At 36.9% G+C, this 24,877-nt stretch overlaps 1 protein-coding gene across 2 annotated transcripts; it reads left to right on the top strand.

The window, feature by feature from the left end:
- The first annotated feature begins 2,305 nt into the window (after nt 1–2,305).
- LOC146163289 (uncharacterized) lies at nt 2,306–18,730 on the top strand. 2 transcript variants are annotated; one of them, XM_083381410.1, is made up of 16 exons: nt 2,306–2,655; nt 3,523–3,713; nt 5,379–5,549; nt 7,050–7,328; nt 8,249–8,487; nt 9,891–10,076; nt 10,613–10,654; nt 11,035–11,082; nt 11,513–11,599; nt 12,132–12,173; nt 12,620–12,711; nt 13,390–13,579; nt 14,386–14,529; nt 15,131–15,286; nt 15,792–15,924; nt 16,285–18,730. In XM_083381410.1, the coding sequence occupies exons 1-16, from the start codon at nt 2,638–2,640 to the stop codon at nt 16,388–16,390; spliced, it is 2,124 nt and encodes a 707-aa protein (XP_083237536.1). In that variant the 5' UTR covers nt 2,306–2,637; the 3' UTR covers nt 16,391–18,730. The 2 variants fall into 2 exon arrangements, with proteins under 2 accessions (XP_083237536.1, XP_083237537.1); XM_083381411.1 differs by lacking the exon at nt 9,891–10,076.
- The last annotated feature ends 6,147 nt before the right edge of the window (nt 18,731–24,877 follow it).

Genomic DNA, 24,877 nt, shown 5'->3' with positions numbered 1-24,877 from the left:
GCAAACCGATCGACTCTAAAGTGAAATCAAATTTTAAATCAATTTCTACCCTTTTGAGGGTTATATTTCACTTCAGAAGTAGCCTACTAGTATTTTATGCTTTATCTTGGTCTCTTTTTGCACATTTGCTGGTTGAAGGGCTCAAAATAAATCCTATGAAGTGGGCTGGCCGTTTTCAAAGCGGCCGTGTTCTTTGGTGCTCGAAAACGCCTGGAAATTCCCCACCTACAGACGGCAGTTGTCGGGTCAAGGGTAGCGCTTGGTGAGCTGGGTAGAGCTGCGAGCTGAAACTGTGCTTTTGTGGATTAGCGTTCCGGTGAGCGCGTCTCGCGTCTGCTTAGTTTCTAGCACTTTGTGTAGTGGCTTGGGCTAGGTAAACCGTACACTGTAACATGCAACGAAACTAAAGGGAAGTAGGCTGTTTCAGAGTTTAGATTATATTGCTTTATAGGTTGTTGCAATTAGGTGGCAATGGTTAACGAGAGTTAGTATTACAACAGCACAATCGCGCTTAATAAGGTCTAAATTAGAATGTAATATAGTAGGAACATGACACTGCAGTAGAGTTTGTCGTTCAACTGTGCCACCAAATATTTAGAAATACGACTACTAACTAAGATTGATTGTGTTAGGCTACTGTTAGCTAAGTTTAGGGTTCCTTTCGGTAGAACCTATAGACATATTTTTGGAGATATTCTTTGACGACCCCAATTTTGATAGATTCTTTGATAGACTAGACTTTCGATGTTTTTTCCTATTTAAGGCGCATTTTTGCAGCTTAATGACGATAGGCCTACACTTGGCTTGTTTAGTTAAAAGGATTATTGCTTGCTACAGACGGTATGTGATACGGAAACCCTAAATCTTTTAGATATTTTGTTAATGACTGTTATTTGCTTTCAGTACAATATGGCTAAGCGTTCAGTTGTATCCGTTATGTGGTGTGAATGTGTTGGCAAATTAAACGATATAAAAGCCTTTTTCGCTTTGCGCGAATCGATAACATATTTATAATGTAGCTTTTGGCACTAAAAGTAACACCTATCCAATTTAAAACTTACAAAATAAACGAACTGTGTTGTGTTCTTAAGGCTTCATCTTTATGGCATCACGTTTAGATGTGACTTTTTGACGTCAATTTTTGACGTAGTTTTGCGCCATCAGTTATGACGTAACTTTGTAACGTCACGTTTGAAAAAAGTTAACTAGTATCACAGTTATACTACGCTCGCCCAATTGGCGTGCACTGTTACGTCACAAACGTCCTCTTATTACTTTTACAGGTTTTTCGCTTTCGCTGTTAAAAACAGCCCTGATATTTTGCGTTTTATTTTAGACATTTATGCTGACTAATAGCACATTAATCCAGGACCACATATAATTGACACAAGGTTTCATGTGATGATCAGCAGACCTCAAACAAGGCTAGACCACTGGATTGCTGTGCTGTGATCGTTTCTCGTGCTATGTTGTATTAACTTCTTGTTGACTCTGTGCTTAAACGTCGCTCCTTGGCTAGGTAGCTTTACGAGCACACTTTGGCGAAGGCTGTTTAATGTTGTATATGAACCAGCAGTGCGGTTTTCACTGAAAGTCAAGCGGTTAAAGCGGTCGACATTGCTGTTTGCCTTTAAGTAGTGATTCCTCAAGGAAAGATTCGCATTGAGCATAAGTATTTTTAAGTAAAAATGGATATTTTAGGCGATTTAGGGAGGAGTTGGCAGAGTCCTAGGTGAATTAAAAACTATGGAGAATAGGTAAATAAACACTAAATACATTGAGAGTAGGTATATAGTTTGACCAAAATGTGAACAAAATTCAGAATGAATTCACATAGCTTCTTGCTTTTGTGTCAATGTTTGTACACTTTGTTAAGGTTTATTACCTTCCTGATAAATAGCTGATTCGGCAAGTCGCTAGAAGTTTATTTTGCTGCTGAAGTGCTGTTGCGGTGCAGCGCATTTGCACAGTTGCGCAACTTAAAGGGACTGGCCGTAAACACACTTTAGGAATCGAAGTGCAGCCGTTAAACATGCCTTATTACTAGGGGCGGGTCCAAGGGGCATATGCACATGGCTATGTTCCACCACAAACTGTACTTTTTGCCTAATTATTTACGTTAACACAAATTTCTCACTTGGGTTTCTTTTATGTCTTATCCCATTTTGCTAAAATCGTTTTCGGCTTAAATTCAAATTAAACGTTAAAAGGAGTTTTTTTCGCTTTGCGCGAATGGATAACATCTTTGTAATGCAGCTATTGTATTGCAGTTAACACCTATCCAACCTGAAATTTGTGACGTAACGTTCGGACGCAACGTTTTGATGTCATCTCTAAGTTAATTTAGATGCAAATTTGTGACGTCACGTTCGGACGTAACTTTGTGATGTCATCTTTGAATTTTTTTAAGGCCTTCCCCAAACAAAAATCCTGTTTCTGCGCTTTCTAATTACTGTGATAAACTTGTTTTATAAGATAAGTATACTTTTAGCTACTTATTATAAGTTTTTACATCTTTTTAGGTGTTTTCCCGCTTGCTAAACGGAATGCAAAGAAATGCACTGCCTAATAATTTTCGCCTGAACTGTGGAAACCTAAGCGATATGAAGTGGTGTTAGAAGCAGAGTGTAAGCAAATATGGAGGATACGGCCAAGGTTTGTATTTTTTGGCCCTGATTTTTACTGGGAAATTTTCTTAAATGTTTGACATAAATCTACAAATTGCCCTCAAACCGAAAAGACCCAAAGACACGATTAAGATGTTGACTTTTCCTGGCTTGAACATAAACATGCTGGTTTCGGTATGCCTAGACACTCTAGTTTCGAAATTTGTAGGCTCACGTTGTAGTAATATAAACATATTTTTATACCATCCTTCCTTGTCTATTGTAAGAGGATTTTCATATCGAAGCTCATACCATGGTTCGAAACATTATGTGAACCATTCGATTTTTAATATCGGGCGATGTATTTGCATAAAAGCCAACGTTTTGCAAAATCCTCCACATATAAGTTCAGCAGGGTTATAAACAAATCATTTTGAAATGACTGTGCACTTCATCAGTCATTATAAAGGCTCTTTATCAGTCATTACAACAGTGAAATTCAGTAGAACTTTGCTCAGCTCTGATTATAAAGAATCTTCAGACACAATCTTTGATTTCAATGCTGAAAACAATTGAATACTTTATTTTAACTAAAAACGCTTTCGATAAGTTAAATCGCTCACGCAACGTTACCTAATATATTTGGTTCGAACCCAAACCCAAGGCTCTTTATGTCGCCAACTCCGGAAAGCCAGCAGCCTTATTCCAACCTGGCTTCCTACGGGCTCTGCATCTTGCGCAATACCCACCACTTGTTGCGCAATACAGGAAGCGATCGCGGACGCTGTGGGCCTGCCACGACGCCGCGCGATGTCTCTATGACGTCACTATACCCATTTGAGCAGTGGGATTGGAAAGTTTGATTTTGCTTTAACATTTATTTCATCGTACGAATAAAATCCTATTCTTTATACAGATCAAGTTCTCCAACAAGCTCGAGGACATAAGTGCGACTGAGCTTTTGACGAGTGCAGACGAAACTGACTACCTCGGCTGTGGCGGTTTCGCATCTGTTCGGTTTTGCCGCCACCCGATAAAGGGCGAGGTTGTGGCGAAATGCTTCACTATCACAGGAACGAAGGAAAACATTGAAAAGCACATTAACGAGTAAGTCAATTTTCCACTCTCTTGATGAAAGTCTGATTTAAGGCTAAATAGGGTAATCAGGTGGCAATATCAAACCGACTATAATTGTATTGAATTCTCGACTAGCTTTCGCACAACCGTGCTTCATAAGGTCAAAGTAGAAATTTTAAGTGGTGGGTTTTCTAGAAAAATGTCAGTAGTAGGTCTTCTACTTTGATCTCATAAAGCACGGTTGTGCAAAAGTTTGTTGAGAATACAATACAATTTGTCTTTTATAGTGCCACCTGATTACCCTATTTAGAATTAAACAAATATGGCCATTTACAAAGAAGATTGATTTAAAGCCGTGGGCAGATCCAGGATTTTTTTGGGGGGAGGGAGGTCCATGAAAATTTTTAAAGACGATGTCATGAAATTACGTCATAACGTGACGTCATGTAAACTGATCGTAAAACACCCGCTGTTTTCGAGCGAACTTGTTCACAATTATCGAAATGAAACAAGCTGTTCTATTTACATGGCAATAGTTGGCGAAATTTATAGTTTGGGGGGCATGCACCCCAGCCTGATCCACCCCTGTTTAAAGCACTGTAATTTTATTATACATAACCGTTTTATCTTTTAGTATAATAACACAAATTCACTCTTGAAAAGGTTGCCAACACAAAGTATAGTCGAGTATCTCAAACTGTGAACCTTTTCTTTATTGGGCCTCGCGAAGCCAGTTTATAGTTAAATATTAACAGCGTGTGTTTCCTGAGACCTTATGGCGCAAGGATTCTTTGAATTTAGGAGCAATGCTAACCGGACACACAGTAGCTATTCAACAAGTCCGCCCAAAATACTCAGACTCGGTAAGATGACATCTATGTTGAAATACTGGACCGAGTTGACAATATTTGAAGTTTACAGGTGCTAAAGTGCCTTTCATGGGCTTTAAATTACCTGCAAAGCTCTTCAAGTTACTTGCAAACCTCGCTCTTTCCCGCTGCTTAAAAGCATCCCTCCATACCACTATAGATAATCATAAAAAGTATATGTTATAAAAAAAATGTGACATTGCGGGTTAGGTCAGGTACCTGACTAATGTGCACAAATTCCTCTACTGGTACACCTATTTAGATATGGTTCAGTGGTTACCAACATTGTATGTATGGCTTACAGCATCCACCGAAACGTCAGTATCTTGATAAAGACGTTCTGTATAGCACGTCGAAAATTATTTCGCTTTTTTTTTCTTCAGTTACGTATATAGCCTACACATGTGTAATTTTGATGTAAAGCTTAGGACAACATGAAAGCAGATTTAACACAATATGTAACCAATAAAATCATTTAAAAATGCTAGATATTAAAGTGCAGCTCGCACCCCCTAAAAATTGGTTGCCCCCCTTCGGTTAAGAACCACTGGTCCCCAGTTAATGTCACTATAAACGGGACTGGAACAACACATTCAATTCTCTACATATATTAGGAAATTATCATTTAGTTTATTGCACTTTAACTGTGCAAAAAAGAGCTGTATCAAGGGGATTAACAACGAGCAAAAATCATATTAAAGATACTCAAACACAACTGAGCACCCTAAAGCATTAAAAACGGCACTTCAATTTGTGAACCATACTTTTGAGTCCAAGAAATGGCTCGTCAGAAAATTTTGCGTCACAAAACCGCATCTCCTTGCAGTGTGAAACGAGAGGCGGAGGTACTGGCTCGCATGGAGCACCCGAACATCGTCAAAATCCACGGCTTCTCCAACTGGGACGGCAACAAAGTGGCCATTGTGCTGGAATACGTCGAGTGTGGAAGCCTGGACGGACTCATCAGCTCACAGCACGAATTGAGCTGGGAACTCAGGTAAGACACGTGTTAGGAAATTAGCACCTGATATACAGAGTGGGCCAAAGGTAGGCTTACAGCAGGGGTGTCCAACAAGCGGCACGCGTGCCAAATGTGGCACGCGACCAAATAAAAAATGGCACGCAAGTGTCCCTAAATTGCTTAAATGCTATTTAGCCAACTGTAAAAAAATGCCTAATTTTTATACAGTAAATCGCTGCAATGGCAACAACTAACAATTACTTCTAATAGTATAACATTATATTGTAGTGGAGGCTAGCATTCACATAACTATAAAGTTTGGTGTGAAGAAACAAAAAGCAAAAGTCAGCCTGCTAAGTTTTATTATTTGTAAAAAAACGCTTTTATTATTAGAAAGAATTATATTACTAAACTTTGGCACGGGAAGAAGTTATAGCATAAAAAGTGGCACGCCGGCATGTTTGAGTTGGACACCACTGGCTTACAGTTATAAAAAGTAGGTTTTGGGTCTAAAAGTAAATTTATTGTTTTGGGGTTCTTCTCATATACTTTATTCTTTACAACACCCCCCAAAATAGAAATCCATTGTTGTCAGATCAGTTGAGCGTGGCGGCCATTCAATGCTATCTCTTTTTCCAAGCCAACGCTGTGGAATAACTGTAAGCCTACTTCTGGCCCACCCTGTAGTGTTGTAATGACTATGACTTGGCATGAGTGCGCTTAAGTCAATGTCTTGCAATTAGTTGACTTGTCTTTGTCTTTGTTTTAATCGAACACATTATTGGTAAATAATGCATAATTTACTTTAATTGTACAACTCTGCTTTTGTTTCGCTTGATCTATCTGTTTTCTATGCGATTAATTGCTAGGATTGGAGTGAATTTGCTAATTTTAGTAGTTTAACATTTAGTTTTGTTTCCAAGGACTTGAATCAAAATGACTTATTATGGCAATTGTAACGCCAAAATTGGTCCGGCCAAAATCGGTCCGGCCGGATCGATTTTGGTCGTAATCAAGCGCCAAAACTGGTCCGGTCGGATCGATGTTGGCGTTGGAATAGCCGCTAAAACAGGTCTGGCTAGGGTTAGGATTAGGCCGGACCAGTTTTGGCCTAGCCGGACCTGTTTTAGCGGCTGTTCCAACGCCAAAATTGATCCGACCGGGGGATCAGTTTTGGCCCCGGACCAAATTTCGAGTTACACAATAACTTGAAAAAATGAATTTTATTTATTGCAAATGACTTGGTTGGTACTTTATAACTCTGATACCAAAGTTCTTGGGCAGGCCGTTTGTTCATATCATTTACGAAATTACTTTTTTACAGTCGAAAAGGTGTTTTTTTGCTTTATATTGTTATTGTTATTTAAGCAACAGATTAAAAAATCTACTTCTGGATGCATTAATCAAACAGTAAATAAACGCAGTAGCTGTAATCGTTGGTCACAAAGCAGCTTCATAAGCGCTAGATCTCAGTTAGTAACACACATATTTGTGTGCATGTTTCATTGAATAAATCAAAACATCGCACAATTTTAGACAGGACCTGTTCGGTCAAGTCAACTCGGCTCTTTACTACCTTCACAACTTTTCGGACAATAAGTTCTTCTTCCACGGCGACATCAAGCCCGAAAACATCCTCCTCGACCGACACTTGAACGTCAAGTTGGCCGACTTCGGGGCGGTCAACATCGTCAGGGCGTCCCAGTGCGACACCACCTCACTGGACATCGCGCCCACTGGTCAGCACACTGCCCGCTACGCCGCACCAGAGGTACTGGAAGGCAAAGAGATCAGTCGACTTGCTGACATGTACAGGTATGTTGGTTGGTTGAAGACTGTGGTGGGTAAAATGTACAGACATGAAATAAGCTATTGCTGCCAGGCATAATATATAACCAAGTGTTGCTCATCCAGCAGTATATATAATCAATCGACGTTTCGACGTCCTATTCAGAAAGTCTTCATCAGGATACTGGCATATCATTATAAGGAATCTGTTTTACATGATATGTCAGTATCCTAATGAAGACGTTCTGTATAGGACGTCGAAACGTCGAGTGATTACATAATGCTGCTGGATGAGCAACACTCGGTTAGGTATAGACATGTCCATATCAATACCTATAGTGAATTATTTACTGAATATAATATATTGTTAATGTAGGTTATGGACACAAAAGATCTTTGAAGGTCTAAATGTTCAAGTATTGGCTAAGATTGTCTGCAATGTGTATATGCTGTCCGACGTGCACATGTGCAATAACATTTTTTAAACTGATAAGACCGAAAACTGTAAATCGTAAAGACGGATAGGTATTGGCAGAATATTTGCCAACCATCAAAATATATGGCACACCTTTGAGTGATTGCCGAATGAATATCCACCTTACTTTAGTTGCGTAATCGGGTTAAATACAGGCTGTAGAGTTGGAATTGGACACGGGACTCACATTGACCAGTGTCGAACTAGGGACTCGGGACTCGGACTCGGGTTCATTATTTTGCCTGGAGTCGGTTTGGGGTTCATCTTTTTTGACCGGAGACGTATTTGGGTTCTTTTTTTCACCGGAGTTTGACTTGGGTTGAATTTTTTAGCTGGAGTCGAACTTGGGTTCATTCTTTTGACCGACGACAGATTTTTTGGGTTGTTTTTTAACCGACTGTGCAGCCCTGTTTCAAACCGACTCGACATAACCCCGGTTTAAGCCACTTAACTCCAAACTTTCCTTCCCAAGCCTTGCCATGGTTCTGTACGAGCTTGTGACCCGAGGTCGTGTTTACGAAGGCGCCACCGTCCGAAAAGACGTGCTTCGCACACTCATCCTAGCCGGAACCCGACCGGACTCCGCCAAGGTCAAGCAGGTCAAGGCGGCCCTGACCAACGAGGCTGACCGAAAGATTTTCACCCTACTGACCGAGTTAATGAAGAAGTGCTGGAACAAGGACCCGAAAGCCAGACCGACCACCCTCAAAGGTGATAAATTGTAAATGCGTGCTATTTATAAACCCAGCATTGGTCACCTGTACCATATGATCATTCAATGAAAGAAAAACACATACATGTGTTCAACAACTTTTTTTTGTGAAGTTGCTTGTACTATAATTTCTCGACATATTTGATTAGTCTGCGATGGCTTTCGGTGTACTAATTATACGGAAGCCGTAATCGTTGGTCAAAAAGCAGCTTCAGAAGGGATAACATTTGTTAAACACATATTTGCGTGGATCTTTTATTGAATGATATGGTACTGCAGATCCACTTAAATATGAAGTTGCTTGTACTAACAGAAGTAGCAAGCATTGATGTATAGTTATTTCTCGACTCGCTTCTCTCTGAGTCTGTGTTGCTCAGGTGGTGGACCGACGATCCCGGTATGACCGAAGATCGTGAGTTCGAACCTCACTGCAGGCTAGATATTTTTTCTAGCCTGCCTTGCTTGTATCATTGATCGACAGATTTGGTGAGTCTGCGATGGCTTTCGGTGTACTCGCTTGTTGTGTATAAACCTAAACATTGTTCCGCAGAAATTTCTGTTGGAGATTCAACATCTTTAGGAATTCCGAAGGGATCTCGTAAATTACTTTACACTACTTCTTAACCATAAAAGCGAAATTTCAAAAAGAAAAGTGTGTGAATTTTAAACTTATGCGTAGTGTTTATAAATCCTACATTGGTCAGAAGAAATGTCCGATCGAGAGGTGACACTTTACTGGAATTTCCAAGAGAACACATAATTAAAGTACTTAACTACACAATCAAAAAAGCGAAATTTCAAAAAGAAAAGCGTGTGAATTTTAAACTTATGCGTGTTATTCATAACCCACCATTGGTCATGATATTTTTTGTTCGATAGTCAACATCTTGAATTTCAAAGAAATCCTACTTTAACTATACTTCATTCCTCAACCATAAAAGCGAAGTTGTGAATTTTAGGCTTTTTGTTGAAAGGCGATCGGAGAAATTGTTTCAAACCCAGAAGCAAACAAAATAGTTTTGTCTGTTACACACTGTAATCGGTGCGCACGAAGTCATTTTTCGAAGTTTCAAGTTAAGTCACTTACGACTAATTAAATTCGATTTAAAAATAAATTAATATTTTAAGGTTTAATTCATTTTTAGAGTATCACATGTACAATTCAACTTGTTTAATAATAAAATTTCGTCAAATTCAACGAACATAAAATAACACTTTTCCGTATTCAATGTCAAAAAATTTTAAAATCTGTGAAAATCGATAAGTCATTTTCGCATTATTTTCCACTCAAAGCGAACTGTTCAACGTTACACATTTGGAAAACAAACTTTTTACTTTCAACGGCCCTTAAATCAACCGAAACACAAGTCCAAGTAAATTTGAAAACATGTTTTGCTTCCAGTGGCAAAAAAGCTGGAGAACTCGGGCAACGGGCGGCGCACTGATTTGGAGGTTGAGAAGCGAGAACTGTCCAGGTTGTTGAGGCGAGTACAAAAAGCTTCAGGCCAACGGACCAACCTCTCAATGTTCTCCGTAAGCTTCATGTTTGCGTCACTTCCTCCCGTTCCCGATGAACCGGAAGAAATCGGTAAAACTAAAATAAAAGTTTGGGGATGACCGATAGGCGATAATATCGGATCAGAGCCGAAACCCGATGCCAGGTGGTAGTATCGGTACTCGTCTGAAACTAGGCGGGTATCGGTGCCGAAATTATTTTACCTTTTAGGTCATGGTTTGCTATCTAAATAAATGTTTTCCACATGTAGAGTTTCTTTCAACAAGGTGGCATATCAACAGAAAATTTCGATTCGTAAAGCAATTTTGTGAAATCAACATAAAACATTTTAAAATTCTGATCAATTTGTTTCAATCTGATTAATTCAGATTTAAAAAAAAAAGTGGGACGTTATCGTTTTAGTTCTCTACAGCTATATACTCCTATCTAGTTACTCTCTGTTTTTCGTGTGTGTGTTTTTATCGATTCATCGTAAATTCATTTTTAAACTAATGATACCATAAGTCATTTTCAAAATGTCTGAAAATAGAAAGTTTGCAATATTTTTATTGAAAATCTACAGTGTTGCCTCAAATTTTTTACACGGGGAAATATTTGTTTCTATTTAGCTCCACAGGAAGACACTGCAAAGCCAAGGTCACCGAGCCCACGTAAGTGTTTTTTTTCTATGGTCGTATATAGGACTAAATAGGCTCGATTTCAGTCAATTATAATTTTGCATGAATCGTTCGTCAACTTATTGTTGAATCATAACCATTTTGAAAAAAACAAGGTGTCTTGAATTGTTAAATTAATTTTCTTATTTTAATTGAATTTAATAATAACGAATCTTCTAGATTTATCCCTTAGTTGAGTTTAAGCAATGTTATTGGCTCCACAAGTAATTTGCTTCCAAAAACGTTAAATGAAATTTCACTTTTTTCGGTAAGCCAAGTTGTTTACATTTATATTGTCTTTAACAGCGGTTGAGTGTATACCTTACAATAAACTACATGACTTGGTAACCAAATGTTACGACTTGTGTCAACAGCTACCCCGGTCGACGAATCAAACAGGAGACACTCTATATTATCGCGAGGTGAGTGTTTCGCTGTAAAACAACTGCATAAAATTTTAAAGCTCAAGGCATTAGCAGCCATTCACCTCACAAGTTAATGATTAACACTTTTATAAAACCCTGGCATAAGATAGTTTCACATATAAAGAATAAATGTTGTTTGAGCAGTGGTGTCCTAAAACAAATACCTATTAACGCTACATCGCGCCATAACCTCAAAAACTGGGGTCATAGCCATGCAGAGGATGACTACAAGTTTTAACGGTTCCGAATTGGTCATATATTAAATTTACTTTTGGGTTCGGGTTGGCGAAGTGCTGTTATATCTATTCTCTCAGTTTGTATTTCAATTTTGACGACTGGTTTCTTTACTCTATATCTAAGAAAAACGTGGTAGGATTGTAGACCGGCGTCCGAAATTGCTACTCGCTACTTGCTGCTTGTTTTACAGCTTGGCAGAAACTGAACTTCGGCACCAGCAGAAGAACAGGAACTCCAGAAACGACACCTTCACCAGCTTCCCCACCTTCAGCACCTGGTCAGTCAAGTCTAACGATGTCCGCTACTTTTATTTGATTCCGGCACCGATAACCCAGTCTCAACCTTTTTTATCCCGCGTACTCCTTTGACCGATATTCAAACTCGATTGCTCGCTTTTCAAAATAATATATTGATTAATAAGTCGAGATTTTAAACCCTTTAAAAGTGTAAGCTTTTGAGCCGCTATATTAATGCCAAATTATTTATTATTCAACTTTGCTGAATGATAAAAAAATAATATAAGCTGTAGTAGTAAATAGCTAAAAGCACTTTTGGCGTATAATAAAAGAAACAGTACACTTAAGGAAGAAGTTTTATTCAGCATCAATTGGGCGGTTATGCATATATTTGCATTTAAGCCGTACACGTACAAGTACTTTTCAATAAAATGGTCCTCAAAAAAGTTTCGCTGGCCCTATAGGTTCGAAGATCTGATTATTCGGCTCTTGGTAATACGGTCGTTTAGATAAAATCTTTCAACGATTTTTTGGATAAAATTGTTTCCTTCAATGAAGTTGTTTTATCACCAGAGTGGGAGATGGTCAGACCGATCACTCCATCTTCCCCAGAAGGTTAGTTCTTGTTATTTTCCTTTTCGTTCTTCCAACTCCTTGTGGATAAAACTACAAAAAGCACTCAGAACAATTCAACTATCCGATGTGAAATACAGCTGGAAATAGCACGTGCTAAAAATACACCAAATTATTAGAAGGACTATAATTTAGTCTGTTTATGAACTTTGTTGTTTATCACAGTTACGTTTTTCTTTTTTGCACTGCAACCACTGTTCTTAGTGTTCTTTATAATGTATATAAAGACTCTATAGGTTATAGTAAGACGGAGAATAAACTTAAAAAACTTATTATCCTGTTCGAAACCGATAATATTAAGCGAAAGTTTTTTTGCAGTATTTCAATGAGACTCAGCCGATTTAAAAAGTACAGACAACGTTCTTTACTTTACAATGGTTTTATATAATAAATAAAAAATCATATTCATATTTAACTATACACTTCAGGTTGGACGAGCCTCTTTCAGATTGGAGGACTCGGTTCTGAACGTCACTGCGCAAAGTATGACGTCACTACTGGCGCGATTACGGAAATGCCGGTAACTCGTGATTTATTGTTTTCAATTTTCGACAGGAAAAAAAACGTCGGTTTTGTATGGTGTTTACAGGATTTTTTTTCGAGAAGGGAACAGCTACATAGTTTTTATATGTATTGCAATACGGGGATGACATGTTTTTCTGTGATCACCTATTGTCTGTTTGTTGTATATTTTTTGTTATATTTTTACTGCCAAGGAAACTACTCCTTTATAATTGGTCGGCACGATTTTAGAAGGGCTACATAACTAAACAGTCGTGCATATAAGAGGATGTTTTTGAACGCAGACTGCATTTTTACTTCGACCTGATAAAGTACGGTTCTACAAAGGCTAGTCAGCATTTCAATAGAATTTGCCGTTTAACAATGCCACCTAATTTAAAGAATTCAAATTAGAGAAATCCAGGCGTAGTTTTTTTTTTACTGTTGCATAATTTGGGTGACGCCTTATACAAAGTGGATAAGTTATTTCTACAAACGTTAACCTATTTGCAATATTATTCGTTAAAGTGTGACCTATAAACAAGTTAGTGTTTTTACAGGGTTAGCTTAAGTGAATTGAGACGGATAAAATCATAACATTCAATAAAGGCCGTATCTCATTGTGTAATATTTGTCTACTGTTATATAAAGTTGATTCCGCGTCTTTTTATAACAATAAAATTCGCCCTCTTAACAGAATCTCAACGAAGGCCGCATCCTGGCTACGTCAGTGACCACCGGTAATTTTGTGCTCATTTTCGGGGGAGAGGGGGACCTGGCGCCCCTCAAAAGCGGGGAGATTATCGACGTGGCCGCCGGAACCGAGTGGAGCCCAGTGGCCAAGATGCCGGGGGCAAGGATGTCGGCCGCGTCGGCCGTTTGCGAAGGTTAGTAAGCTCTTAATTTAGGATGTGGCCGACCCATGGGGTATACGCCACGAAGTGTGCATTGCCCGACACGCTATAACTATAATTATTATTTTCAATTGTATTTTTTTTATTTTTTTTTTATTATTTTTATTTTTTTATTTTTTTTATTAACTTAGAGATAATGCAGAAAAAGTATGACTGCTTGTAAAAAAAGATAAAAATCTGTTACTGTAAAACTGTACAACAGCTATAGTTAGAATATCAAAGCCCAAACAGAATTAGGTAGCATTTTTTTTTTTTTACTTTCGGCTCTCTTTGTCCGTTTTTAGGAGATATTACGAAATATTCAAAATGCTACCTATTTCTGCATGGGCTTTGGTATTTTACTACGTCTAACTACAACCTGCAACCATTTTCTACAACAGATGTTTAACGTTTGTTTCACTGGGAGTTTAAAACTTACTTTACGATAGAGGGCTGAATGTATTGGGTGTGACTCGTCTGAATGGGAAGAAAAAAAAAATATTGGTGTGTGGGAATCAACAGGTATATGCGATTCCTGTCTTAATGGGGTAAAACTTAGTGTATTTCTTCATAAAGATTTAAAGAAATCAATCCCGCAGAAGCATTTAAAGACACAATTTATTCCTGCATCAATATTTAAAGAAAAATAATTTCGAATATTTAAAGAAGAATTGCGCGCAAAATTCACCATTCGAATATTAAAACAATTCAGGCAAGTAAAAATATTTAAAAACGCGTTTACAAGATCCTTGTAAAAAATAACTACTACACTGCAATTGTACTGTAACTTCGACTTTCAGAACTAATTTTCCTCTCCGGCGGATTTGACCGACAGAACCGACGTCTTTCCACGTGTTTCCTCTATAACGTCACGAAGGATTCCTGGTCAAAGACGAGCGACATGATTCTGGCGAGATCGAGCCACGCGATGGCGTCGTTAGGAGGTGAGTCGACCAGTTTACGAACATTTATCTTATAATTACTAAACGTTAAAAAGTTACCGTTAATATACTACGTCCGACTCTTTGTATTTCATTCCAAAACTGAAATGCGATATTTAGACCAAACAGAATACCAAATGACGTCATTACATTTCCCACAACAATGTAAATTAACTATCGAAAGAAACTAAGCTTTTAGCGCCAAAGCAAGTTATGGCATAATATCCTGAAAATAATTCTCTTTGCATGTTTCAATTTTGTGAGTTTTTGTTATTAGAACGTAGTAATAAAGTTATAGTTACTAGCAATTCGGACAGACGTGCCCTTTGGCTAAAATGTTTGGTGTCCCTTTTGGAATAAACTACAAAGCATTGAGCATCCCTGTGTCTACAATTTCTCATTCTCGATTAAAAAAATTGTGTTCTTTTAGACACTTCTTAAAACCTTATGTTGATATTTAAGCAATAAATAAATGCTTCTAGTTCAAAATAAACTACTAAATTCCTAGCACCGTGTGAGCATTTCAAACAAATATGCTACTTCGAACTAATTTTAAGCTATCTTTTCCTTGGCATACCACAACTGCTTCTTTTTCTGACTCCAGGAAAAGTCTACTCCATCGGAGGTTGGGATGGCAAGTCGGAGATGACTTCCTGTGAGGTTTACGAGGAGGATCAGTGGACGGAAGCTGCCCCGATGCTCAAAGGGAGGCAAGCGCTGGCTGCTGTCGCCCTTAAAGATTGCATTTACGCTTTGGGAGGTAGGCTGTTAAACAAACAACGCTACGATGCGATTTACTCAAAATAACAAACTGTAGGTGTACTACAAATGCACCTGAAGTATCTTATAGTATAACAATTTTACACATTTTAGTTGCAACCTATTCTGAATCGTATATCAGTAACTTATTAAAATCCAAACATATTTGCTTTACCAATATGAAATATTGCACATTTTTAATCTGAACAATTAAGTTATGGAAATAACAAAAACTTGTGTTTAGCCGAGTCGACTATCTATATTAACTTGTTATTCAAAATAAAAGATTTGGAACATATGTTAGCAAGATGGTCTATTGCCTTACAACAAAATTTAAAAAACCGTAAACATTTAAAAACGTCTTTTTTGACGATTTGTTAGTAGCAATAGGACAACTTATTTATCTTGAAAGCCCACCATTTTTTATTACCATGCTAAATTTTCTATTTTGCTTTGTATCTTGTTGTAATTGTTCGCTTCCGAATTAAAAAGACATTTTTCGTAAGGAACCCCGAACGAATCCAGCGTTGAACGCTACGATCCTAGAACAAGCAAGTGGTCCCCGGTTCAATCCATGAACGTTGGACGTTACGACCATGGAGCTTGTGTTTTGGATGACAAAATTTACGTTGTCGGAGGGTGAGATTTATATTTTGCGAAATTTACTTGTTTTCCAGGTGCTGTTTTTGTAAAAGCCAACGGAAAACAACCGATCCGACAAATTGGTTTAAAATCTTATTTATTTCGTTTTTTTTAAGACAAACAGTAGATAAAAGCTATTCTACTGTCCTGTGGTCACAGGATTGTTACACAACACATTTATTAAGAGGGGCATGAATTTTAACTAATTGCAAATCTGAGGTAACTTATTTTAGTAATACTTATACTTTTCCACCACCTGAACTCACTAAAGATCTATTTTAACTGGTTAAAATATACTTTTAACAAAATCTTCGATTTTTTACATAAACGTTAAACACATTTTGATGTGTGCTTAAGGTACGACGAGAAATCCGTCGAAGTTTACGATCCACGCGCAGACAAGTGGTCACACTTGTTCGACACAAAAGTCGTTCGGAACTGGAGCAACGTTGTGGCCGTTTGAGGGCGCTGGTCCATGGGAAACTGTCTTAATTTCCCGTTTAGTAGCGAGCCCTGCAACCTTACAGACCCCTCAAAAAATTATGCGGAAATTTCAGGAAGAGGCGTTGCGCAAAGCACAAAATGACATTTTAATTGGCACAACGGAATTTGTACTTTAAAGATGAGAACAAAATAACAAAAAATTTTATTTCTTAGCAACACATTACTAACTATACACTTTCAAATTCTGAAAAAGAAAGAACCGTAAAATAAATTCGGGGTTGAAGCGTTCAGTGCTGCCTAAGTTAATTGTCACTAAATAAAGCGACGGTACCCTCCGACCCACGAAAAATAGTAAAGCTCTTGTGTTTCATGTTTTAAAACCCAAATAAAAGTCTAGTTTAATGAAGTGTCTTTTGAAACTTAACGAACGAAAATGTGGTGTTGCCATGAAATGTTTATTGCCGTTTGTTGGCTTTTGAAAGGCCTTTTCCTCTGGCAAGCTTTGTTACAATCCACCATCATCCATCATGTAAGACTTTGTTAAACCAGTCATGTCAAATGGCATCTTTCCTTTTCTGCCTTAAAAGTAAAAGTATTGCTATATTTTGACGTTTTTTAGCTCAGCACCATTCATATTTATATACACAGCTTGGCTTCGGTCCGTTCAAACCAACGAAAACCGAATAAATATATGACAAAAATAAAAAGGCAATATTTTATTTACAACAATAAATGAATCAATTTTTTTGGCTACCAATTTTTGAATTAGATTTATTATTTAGCATTGAAGCATAATATACCCATGTATAAATAATACTTCTTACTTACAACAGATGAAAAGCCTTTAAAAAGAATAAAAGCAATTTTTACTTTTATTTTACATCAATGATGTTAAACATCTTTCCTGTAATGTTATTTGACTTTCACTATCGTTTCTGTACAAATACGTTTCACCTGACCTTACTTTAATTATGTTAGGAAATGCTTTGAGTGTAATCTTCAGTGTAACTGTATCTTTCTGTATTACAAAAATCGAAATCGTAGTAAGTGCACCAACACTGAAAAACAAAGCTTTATAATGCTGCACCATATTTGTGCCTTATTTTCTTCTCGTCTCCTCACGCTAACATTTCGTTTTCTCTACTTTTGCGTTGTGTAGCTTAATATGAATCTCTAATCATTTTATAATATGTTTCGGGCGCTGCTTTACACTAAAACGCAAAACGTGGGAGTAAAAATCTGTCCGCATACCGGATAATGTAAACCTTCCAATGCCTTTGATGTTAAATGTGAATACATTGGTCTGCCATGTTAACTATAAGTATACAGAAAATTGCTTGCAGCCGTTAAAATTGTTTGAAATAGGCGTTCAATAAAAACAATAACAGTTGGCGGCCAAGTTTTACGGTCGGGTCTTGCAATAATAAGGTAGAGTGTTGTACAATTGCGTTAAATGTGGCGTGAGACACCTCCCTGTAAAACAAGTTGTATCTTATGTGACCGTGTCACCGTAAGATACATGACTAACATTTGATAGTCGTTTTTATGGATGTCTGATGATGTCTTATCACGGCCGATTCCCGATGCCAGATGGTATCATTGGTACTTGTCTGATACTGTTGTTGTATTAGTAAATAGCCCTTTAAAAATCGAAGATAAAAGGCTTCCTAATAACGCAAAACATATTTGTGGCCTACCAACGTAAAACACTGCCTTCACAGATTCCATCTAATTTGCTTGTTTATTCCCAGTAATAAAGCTGTTTGGTATTGGATCCAATAGCGATACTTATTGCCCTAAATATCGGTTTTCGGAATACGATACCAAGTATCGGTCATATCCAGCCGTTTCTCAATATTAAGTAATGTGTTTGTGGTAGCGTATAGATGGCTGCCAGTTCCTTACAAAACGAATATTTCGTTAGCGCGTGTAAATCGTTTACGTTTGGTTGCTTGTGAACACATTTGCCCCGTTTTAATACTCGATGCATTCTGCCATTTGGTTTGCTGTATTAATAAGAAATATTGTCTGTATGGCCACACACACGACGCCCTTTACCAATGATTTTGTGCTGCACATAAAATGTTCAGTTGCAATGTATTTTGACTGTATTTATTGCTTTTGGAACCAAAGTGAGCCGCTTTACATTTCATATTCGAATTTGGCCTCCTATCGATAACTGATGCACGCCACCTTATTTAGAAGCATATTTGTCTGCGTTTTAGTTGCCTTTATAGCGTTTATTTTGAATGTGTACAGGTTTATCTTTGCATATTGCATGAAACAGTTTAAACATATACAACACGTCACAGTTTTACCCTGGAAAATATCTAATAATTACGATCAGTGGCGAATCCGTTGCGGGTTATGACGTAATAAATGACGTACGCAAATAAGGCAAACTGAAATGAGTATCAAAATGGATGCGATAATCGCAAATACAACTATGATACTAGACTTATGGGCAGGCTTTTTGACTGCCACATCGCTGATTGTTTCTGACAAGAATGTCTTCGTTCCCATTGTGACGTCATTGCTGGTAGGTTGTTTCGGATAAAGAGCTGTTCTGGTTGTTACGTCACAGCTGGCTGTTTGTTTTGAAGTAATATGTGTGTTGGTGTTGATTGTGTTGTCACTGCTAGTAGATTGCGTAAACGGCTTCTTGTCAGTTGTCACCATTGTTACGTCACCATTAGTGGTTTGCCTTGACGACAATTCCGTGACAGTGCTGATTATGACATCATCGTTTGCAGATTGTGTATAGGATAAACTTCTCGTGCTGCTGTCTGTGGCAGTCTGTACCAGGTAAGCTTCGATATCTGGCAGTATGTTCCCGTTGCAAAGGTCAGTGATGCAGCATTTGGCTTCGCACGACCTTCGAAAATGCGTGACGGATTTAATGCGCTTTGTTACAATTTTGAATAACAACAGTTTACTCACTTCACTTCCCTGAACGCCGAAGTCGAGCCCTTAGTTAAATAGCGACAGACTTCGTCCAGTTTTTCGGGCGTGCATTCGGCGATCGCTCCTAGACTGGACTCCACGCGTTCACCAGCACCTAACCGAAAATAAGGAATCGGCCGATTGTTATTAATAGAATAACACCGTGGAGCAGTGATTCTTAAACTTTTTTAGTTCTGTTCACCCCCAGTATTTATCTCCAGATTTTATTCACCCTTGTCTCATGATATGGTAAAACTATCTCGTCTATAAATAACAGCACAAAATGACCTGCAAAAATTTATTCACCCTGGGGTGAACCATTCACCTGATTAAGAAAGACTGCAGTAAGTCCCAAACAAAAATCCTAAATCCGCCCCTCGTTCAAAACGCAGAATCGTTTTTGGTTTAAAATACCTCAATAATATAAAATATTTATTATAATTGTTCATTTAAGTGTTACATTTATCATAATTTAAAACTAAGTCAAATTTCATCTAGATACAAATAGATTTGATATTAATAGTAAGATTTGCTGTAAAGCATACGCACAATCAGCAATTCTATGCTAGTGTACTACAGTTTATTTACCAAAATATATTTATTTCGAAAACTTTGAAAAGACCAAATAATTCTTTTAAATTTTACACTATACCTGTGTAGTTAAAGACTGTGTCATACCGGATGCAAGCAAAATGTGCAGGCACTGTTTGGTTGAATATCTGAAATCCACTAACTTCGCTGTGGCGATGGAGGTTGCCAAAATAACAACCAAGACCTGATGTTCTTTCAATCAGTAATAAACTAATTAAAAGTAAGTTGAACATCGAGCTAATACGATCTTGAATGTAAAGTTTGATATGTACAAAAAGTTACAAAATATCAATTTGTAAAAAAGAGTTTAGTTTTGCTAAAATATTCCTGAATTTTGGCACATCTTTCTTTAAATAAACTCATCTTTTCTTTAAGTAAAATCTAAACTTCTGCTATGTGTCTACCGGTGTAACAGCCACACGCTTATTTTAACAAGGTCTCTAGGATTCTATTAGCTTGGCACAACGTATCCAATGCCCGTAGCGAATACAAACCAGCAATATTGTTTCTTTGTGAACCAACTAAACACTTGACGAAGGCAAATAGCTGTTCAAGTTACGAATGCGGTAAACCGTAGCAAACTTTGTCGAGTACATTAATTTTTTTGCAAAATTAAGTATAGCCCCAGGCTATAAGAAGAAAATAAATGTTATAAAATGTTTTATTTTTTACATCAATTTAAATGACTGACTTTGATATGAGGCCAGATCATTTTGAACAATATTTTGCCTTACCTTAGGTAAAGCTGCTTCAGCTAGGATCACCCCATCTAACCTGCAACCTAACCGAGTAAAGCTTAATAGAAGTCTTTTAGAAGTCACGTTCTTTAACCCAATATTTAACCAACCGCGGACAATAAACCTTACTTTTATTGCTATATTTACTGCTGGATATATTTCAGGCCAAATATCGAGATTTCTGCCTGGACTGACGCGATTTTATAGCACTCTATCTCTACTGCTGTTGAACTAGAACAAATTTTCCAATATATTTGAGAACTTTTTGATAACTTGACACCATTACTGTACATTTTAACTATTATGTTTGATTACACACCTCTTAAATTCAAACAGTTTTTTTTAGGAAATGCAAACTTTACCCTTTTTGTAAGCTTTTTTACAATGTTTTTTTGACATATGAAAAATTAATCCTTTAACGAATATTCTGTCGAAAAGATAAGTACTCCATATTGGTTCCACAAGTAAGTATTAAGCAAATCACGTCTAAAACCACTTGAGGCTAGCTTCATTGGTCTATTGACAAAGCCACTTTCAGAACGTATATTGGCAAAATCCTTTAGAAACGGTTTGCTTAGAACAGCTGCCTGGAAATGGAAATGACAAAGCAACCTTATTTAAAGGTTCATTGGAATAAAACCTTTTGAGTTTTTTATTGCTATAAAAACTCTTTATTCTTTTTTAATGAAAGTCGAACAAATATAGTTTAAATTACTAAATTCAAGTTCGTTTTTTTTTTTTCGGCAAATATCATACTTTTCAAATTGGCATGTAATACACATACTATGAATAGTATACCTTTAAGTTGGTAATTTGTCCTAATAAGACTCAAGGATGGGCAATATTTTCAAAACAACTTATAATCAAGGTCTCGCTTCAATGAGACAATATAATTGGGAAAAAGTCGATTTTCTAGCAATGTATAACGTCAGCGTGTATTTAATACGACTTGGCTAACAACATTTCGTATTTAATGGTTACGCCCATTAATGTCTTACCACGGTATTGGTTTGGTTTTTGCCCCATAAAGCTAAATCTTTAAAGGCTAAACCGAAAATAACAAAACAACATACATAAAGTGTTGTTCTTAGTTACAGTAAGTAAATAATTGTTCGAAGTATTTGTGTGCCTTTTTGTATTTCTACAAAAAGCAACCGCATTTTTTCCTTATTTGATTATCATTATAACCTATGTGTAATTGTTTCCAACACTTCATTTAAGCAAATATGTGGTGTAACACGCCATCTACCGGTAGATTTTCTTTCGCAGGCTCAGCAGCGAACTCCAGCGGAAATAAGTGTATTTCAAACAACAAACAGGGTGGCTTGTAACAGGGAATGCCATTTTTGTTAAGGATATTTTTTCTTACCATTATAAAGGCATGTTCATCCAACTTTTTTTTATACCTTTTAAAAAAGTTGCAAATCGATTAAATATAACGGCTAACAATTACTATAATAGTAAGTTTCTGCAGTGTGGTTTATTCCAACTGAACCTGTATGTGTAGATAGGGTAATCAGGTGGAACTATATAAAGACAAATTGTTTGAATTCTCGACAAGTTTTCGCACAACCGTGCTTGATCAGGTCAAAGTATAAAACTGATGAAGCACGGTTGTGCGGAAACGAGAATTTAATACAATTTGTCTTTATCTAGCGTCACCTGATTAGGCCTACCCTATTATAAATACTTAAAGGTATACTATACATAAATAGTCAGGAAAAGGCGGCCATTAACAAAGAAGGTAAGTTTAGAGTTGGCTCTTTCTATAAACCCAAGATTTCAAAATGGTCAAATAAAATGCACAACACAATAATTTGAATTGCAGCGCTATAAGTCAACAGCACACGGGTGTGTTGGGTATATATTTATTGTCCAACAATTTAATTCAAATAATTATTTCAAATAACGATGCGATAGAAAAGGCATCCGTAACATTATCTTTTTTATTACAACAATTTTTTTGCATTGATTATAGTGTAACCTACGTTTAATTGTTTCAAATAAAATGAACACAAAATACACAACACAATTATTTTTATTGCGGCGCTAATGTCAGAGCACAGCGGTGTATTGGGTTTATTTTTTCAGACGATTCATTTCCAATACATACCAATTATTACCGATGCAAAAAGTCATTTTTAAACTTGGTTTTGCAACGCCAAGGTTTAACATTAAGGTAGCTTGTGTGCATGGCCCTTTCGTGATTAAGCTAGCTGTTTATTTCACAGGGCAAATAAAACGTCCTAAGTTGGCGGTTTTCAATTAATATTGACCAACGAGGAAAGACGCTAAGGCCGCCAGTGCGACACAGATAGTTGTTTTCTTGGTAAACATAACGTCGGCCGCCCCGTTGTAATGTTTGATGTCTGACAGCTTCGCTCCGTTACAACGATCGGTGTTGCAGCATTTTGCCTCGCAAGATCTGCGAAATACGTTAAACAATCGTGTTAGAAAAGAAAAACTGAGCAAAAGGGAAAAATGCACTGTGAAAGCCAATGCAACGTAACTTTGTTAAAGCAAGATTATGGACAAGTCCAACAAAAAATCACAATAGAACAGGGGTTTCCAACCTGTGGGTCATGGCCTCCTAGAGGGCCATAAAAAAAATTTAAAATATAATGATTTTTTGCTAAAAAAGAAATAAATGCAATTAAAGTTATCTTAAACCAGCAATTGGGACTTGACAAAGCAAAAACATGCTCAACCATCACATTAACTGAATATGTGATAACTAATTAATGTACTATCGTGTTTATTGTTTGTTTTTTTATATCTTTTTATCATTTTAAACTACCAGTTACTGTATAAACATTTTTTTTTATTAAAATGACGTTTCTCAGCTTTTTATAAGGTCGAAAAAATAGGGGGTCAATTATTTCAAAAAAAATTAAAAAAAAAAATCATGTTTAATCACAGTTTCTTTGACCTTAATTTTTATCCATTTTACAAAAGTTGGACAATTTTATATTTTCTTGCAAAATGTGCATGAAATAATACTTAAGTATATTTACAGTATGTCGAGAGAGCTATCTGGCAAATTTTCGTTAGCCAGATAGGAACATGCGTCGTCCAGTTTGTCGCACGTACATCCCAATGTATAACTCAGTCCAGAAAACTCTGTTGTTGCAGATGAATTACCTAAACAAAAATATATTTACTAAAGGCAAACATTTTAATCGTTTAAAAGCAGGGCTTAAAACAACATAGTTTTTAGATTTTTTTATTATTTGTCTAGCTGTATTACAGAAGAAAACTTATTGTTGTTTCAAATCGCCTTGCTACTCCAATACGACTAATCAACAAACAAATAAAATTGGGTATAAAAGTAACTCCGGCTATAAGACCAAAATTAAAATAACATGAACGTCAGAATAAAACACAGTTCAAAATTAAGAAAATGTTAGAATAAAACACAGTTCGAAATGGTAGGATTGAACGAATCCAATACCCAATCCACTAACTTCATCATCAGGTTTTTTATTTTAATCATAAAACAAATTCTAACCACACCTATTACACACCTAACGCCAAACGAAGTTCAATGTCCCAGTGCAAAAACAGCGGGGTTTATGGTTTTCAATGTCGTTGGTCTCAATACTATTGTATTGCTCTATTTAGATATTGTTACTTGGGTATTACTAAATTATAGGTTACCTTGTGGGCCTAAGACATAATCGTACCGAATACAAGCGAATAAGTTGGGTACAGTGATAGTATCTTGAGGTTCAAATTCATTGTGATTGTCAAGACCTCCCACATAACATTTAAGTCCAGCTGTGAAGCCAATCAATAACAAACTGATAAAAACTTGAGACAACATATCGACAAGTGTGTGGTGTTTCTTGGACTTTTTATTCTCGTTACCCCTGAAAAAAAGTCCCGAACTTCAGTTATATCATTTAACAAGAGCAAACTCAGACATGCAAGCTCTTGTCAAACATAACGGCGTAATTATTCGCATTCAAACTTTTATTAAAATAGCAAACAATTCAAAGGCTGGTTCTTGTTTTATTATTAGCAAGCGGACAAAGGTAGAATCATATTTTACTGTCAACTACTTCCTTGCTGGTAATTACTAAGTATACTAGGCTACCAATAGTTTAAGGTCACCTAAACTTAGACCAGGGACGGTAAACGTTTTTTATTGCCTGCTGGGTCAAGAATGAGACTTTTATCAATAAAATACACAAGCGGGTCATATATTGATTTACATGTTAATATTATTACTAAAC

The sequence above is a fragment of the Ascidiella aspersa genome, chromosome 2 (genome assembly GCF_963924565.1).
Source record: "Ascidiella aspersa chromosome 2, kaAscAspe10.2, whole genome shotgun sequence".
NCBI classification, from domain to species: domain Eukaryota; kingdom Metazoa; phylum Chordata; class Ascidiacea; order Phlebobranchia; family Ascidiidae; genus Ascidiella; species Ascidiella aspersa.
Note: the sequence above shows the minus strand (reverse complement) of the source record. Positions and strands in the feature narration are given on the sequence as shown.

Coding starts and splice junctions, on each gene's coding strand:
- LOC146163289 (XM_083381410.1), top strand. Junction 7,329..8,248: donor CGACTTGCTGACATGTACAG/GTATGTTGGTTG, acceptor TTCCTTCCCAAG/CCTTGCCATGGTTCTGTACG. Junction 14,530..15,130: donor CGCGATGGCGTCGTTAGGAG/GTGAGTCGACCA, acceptor TTCTGACTCCAG/GAAAAGTCTACTCCATCGGA.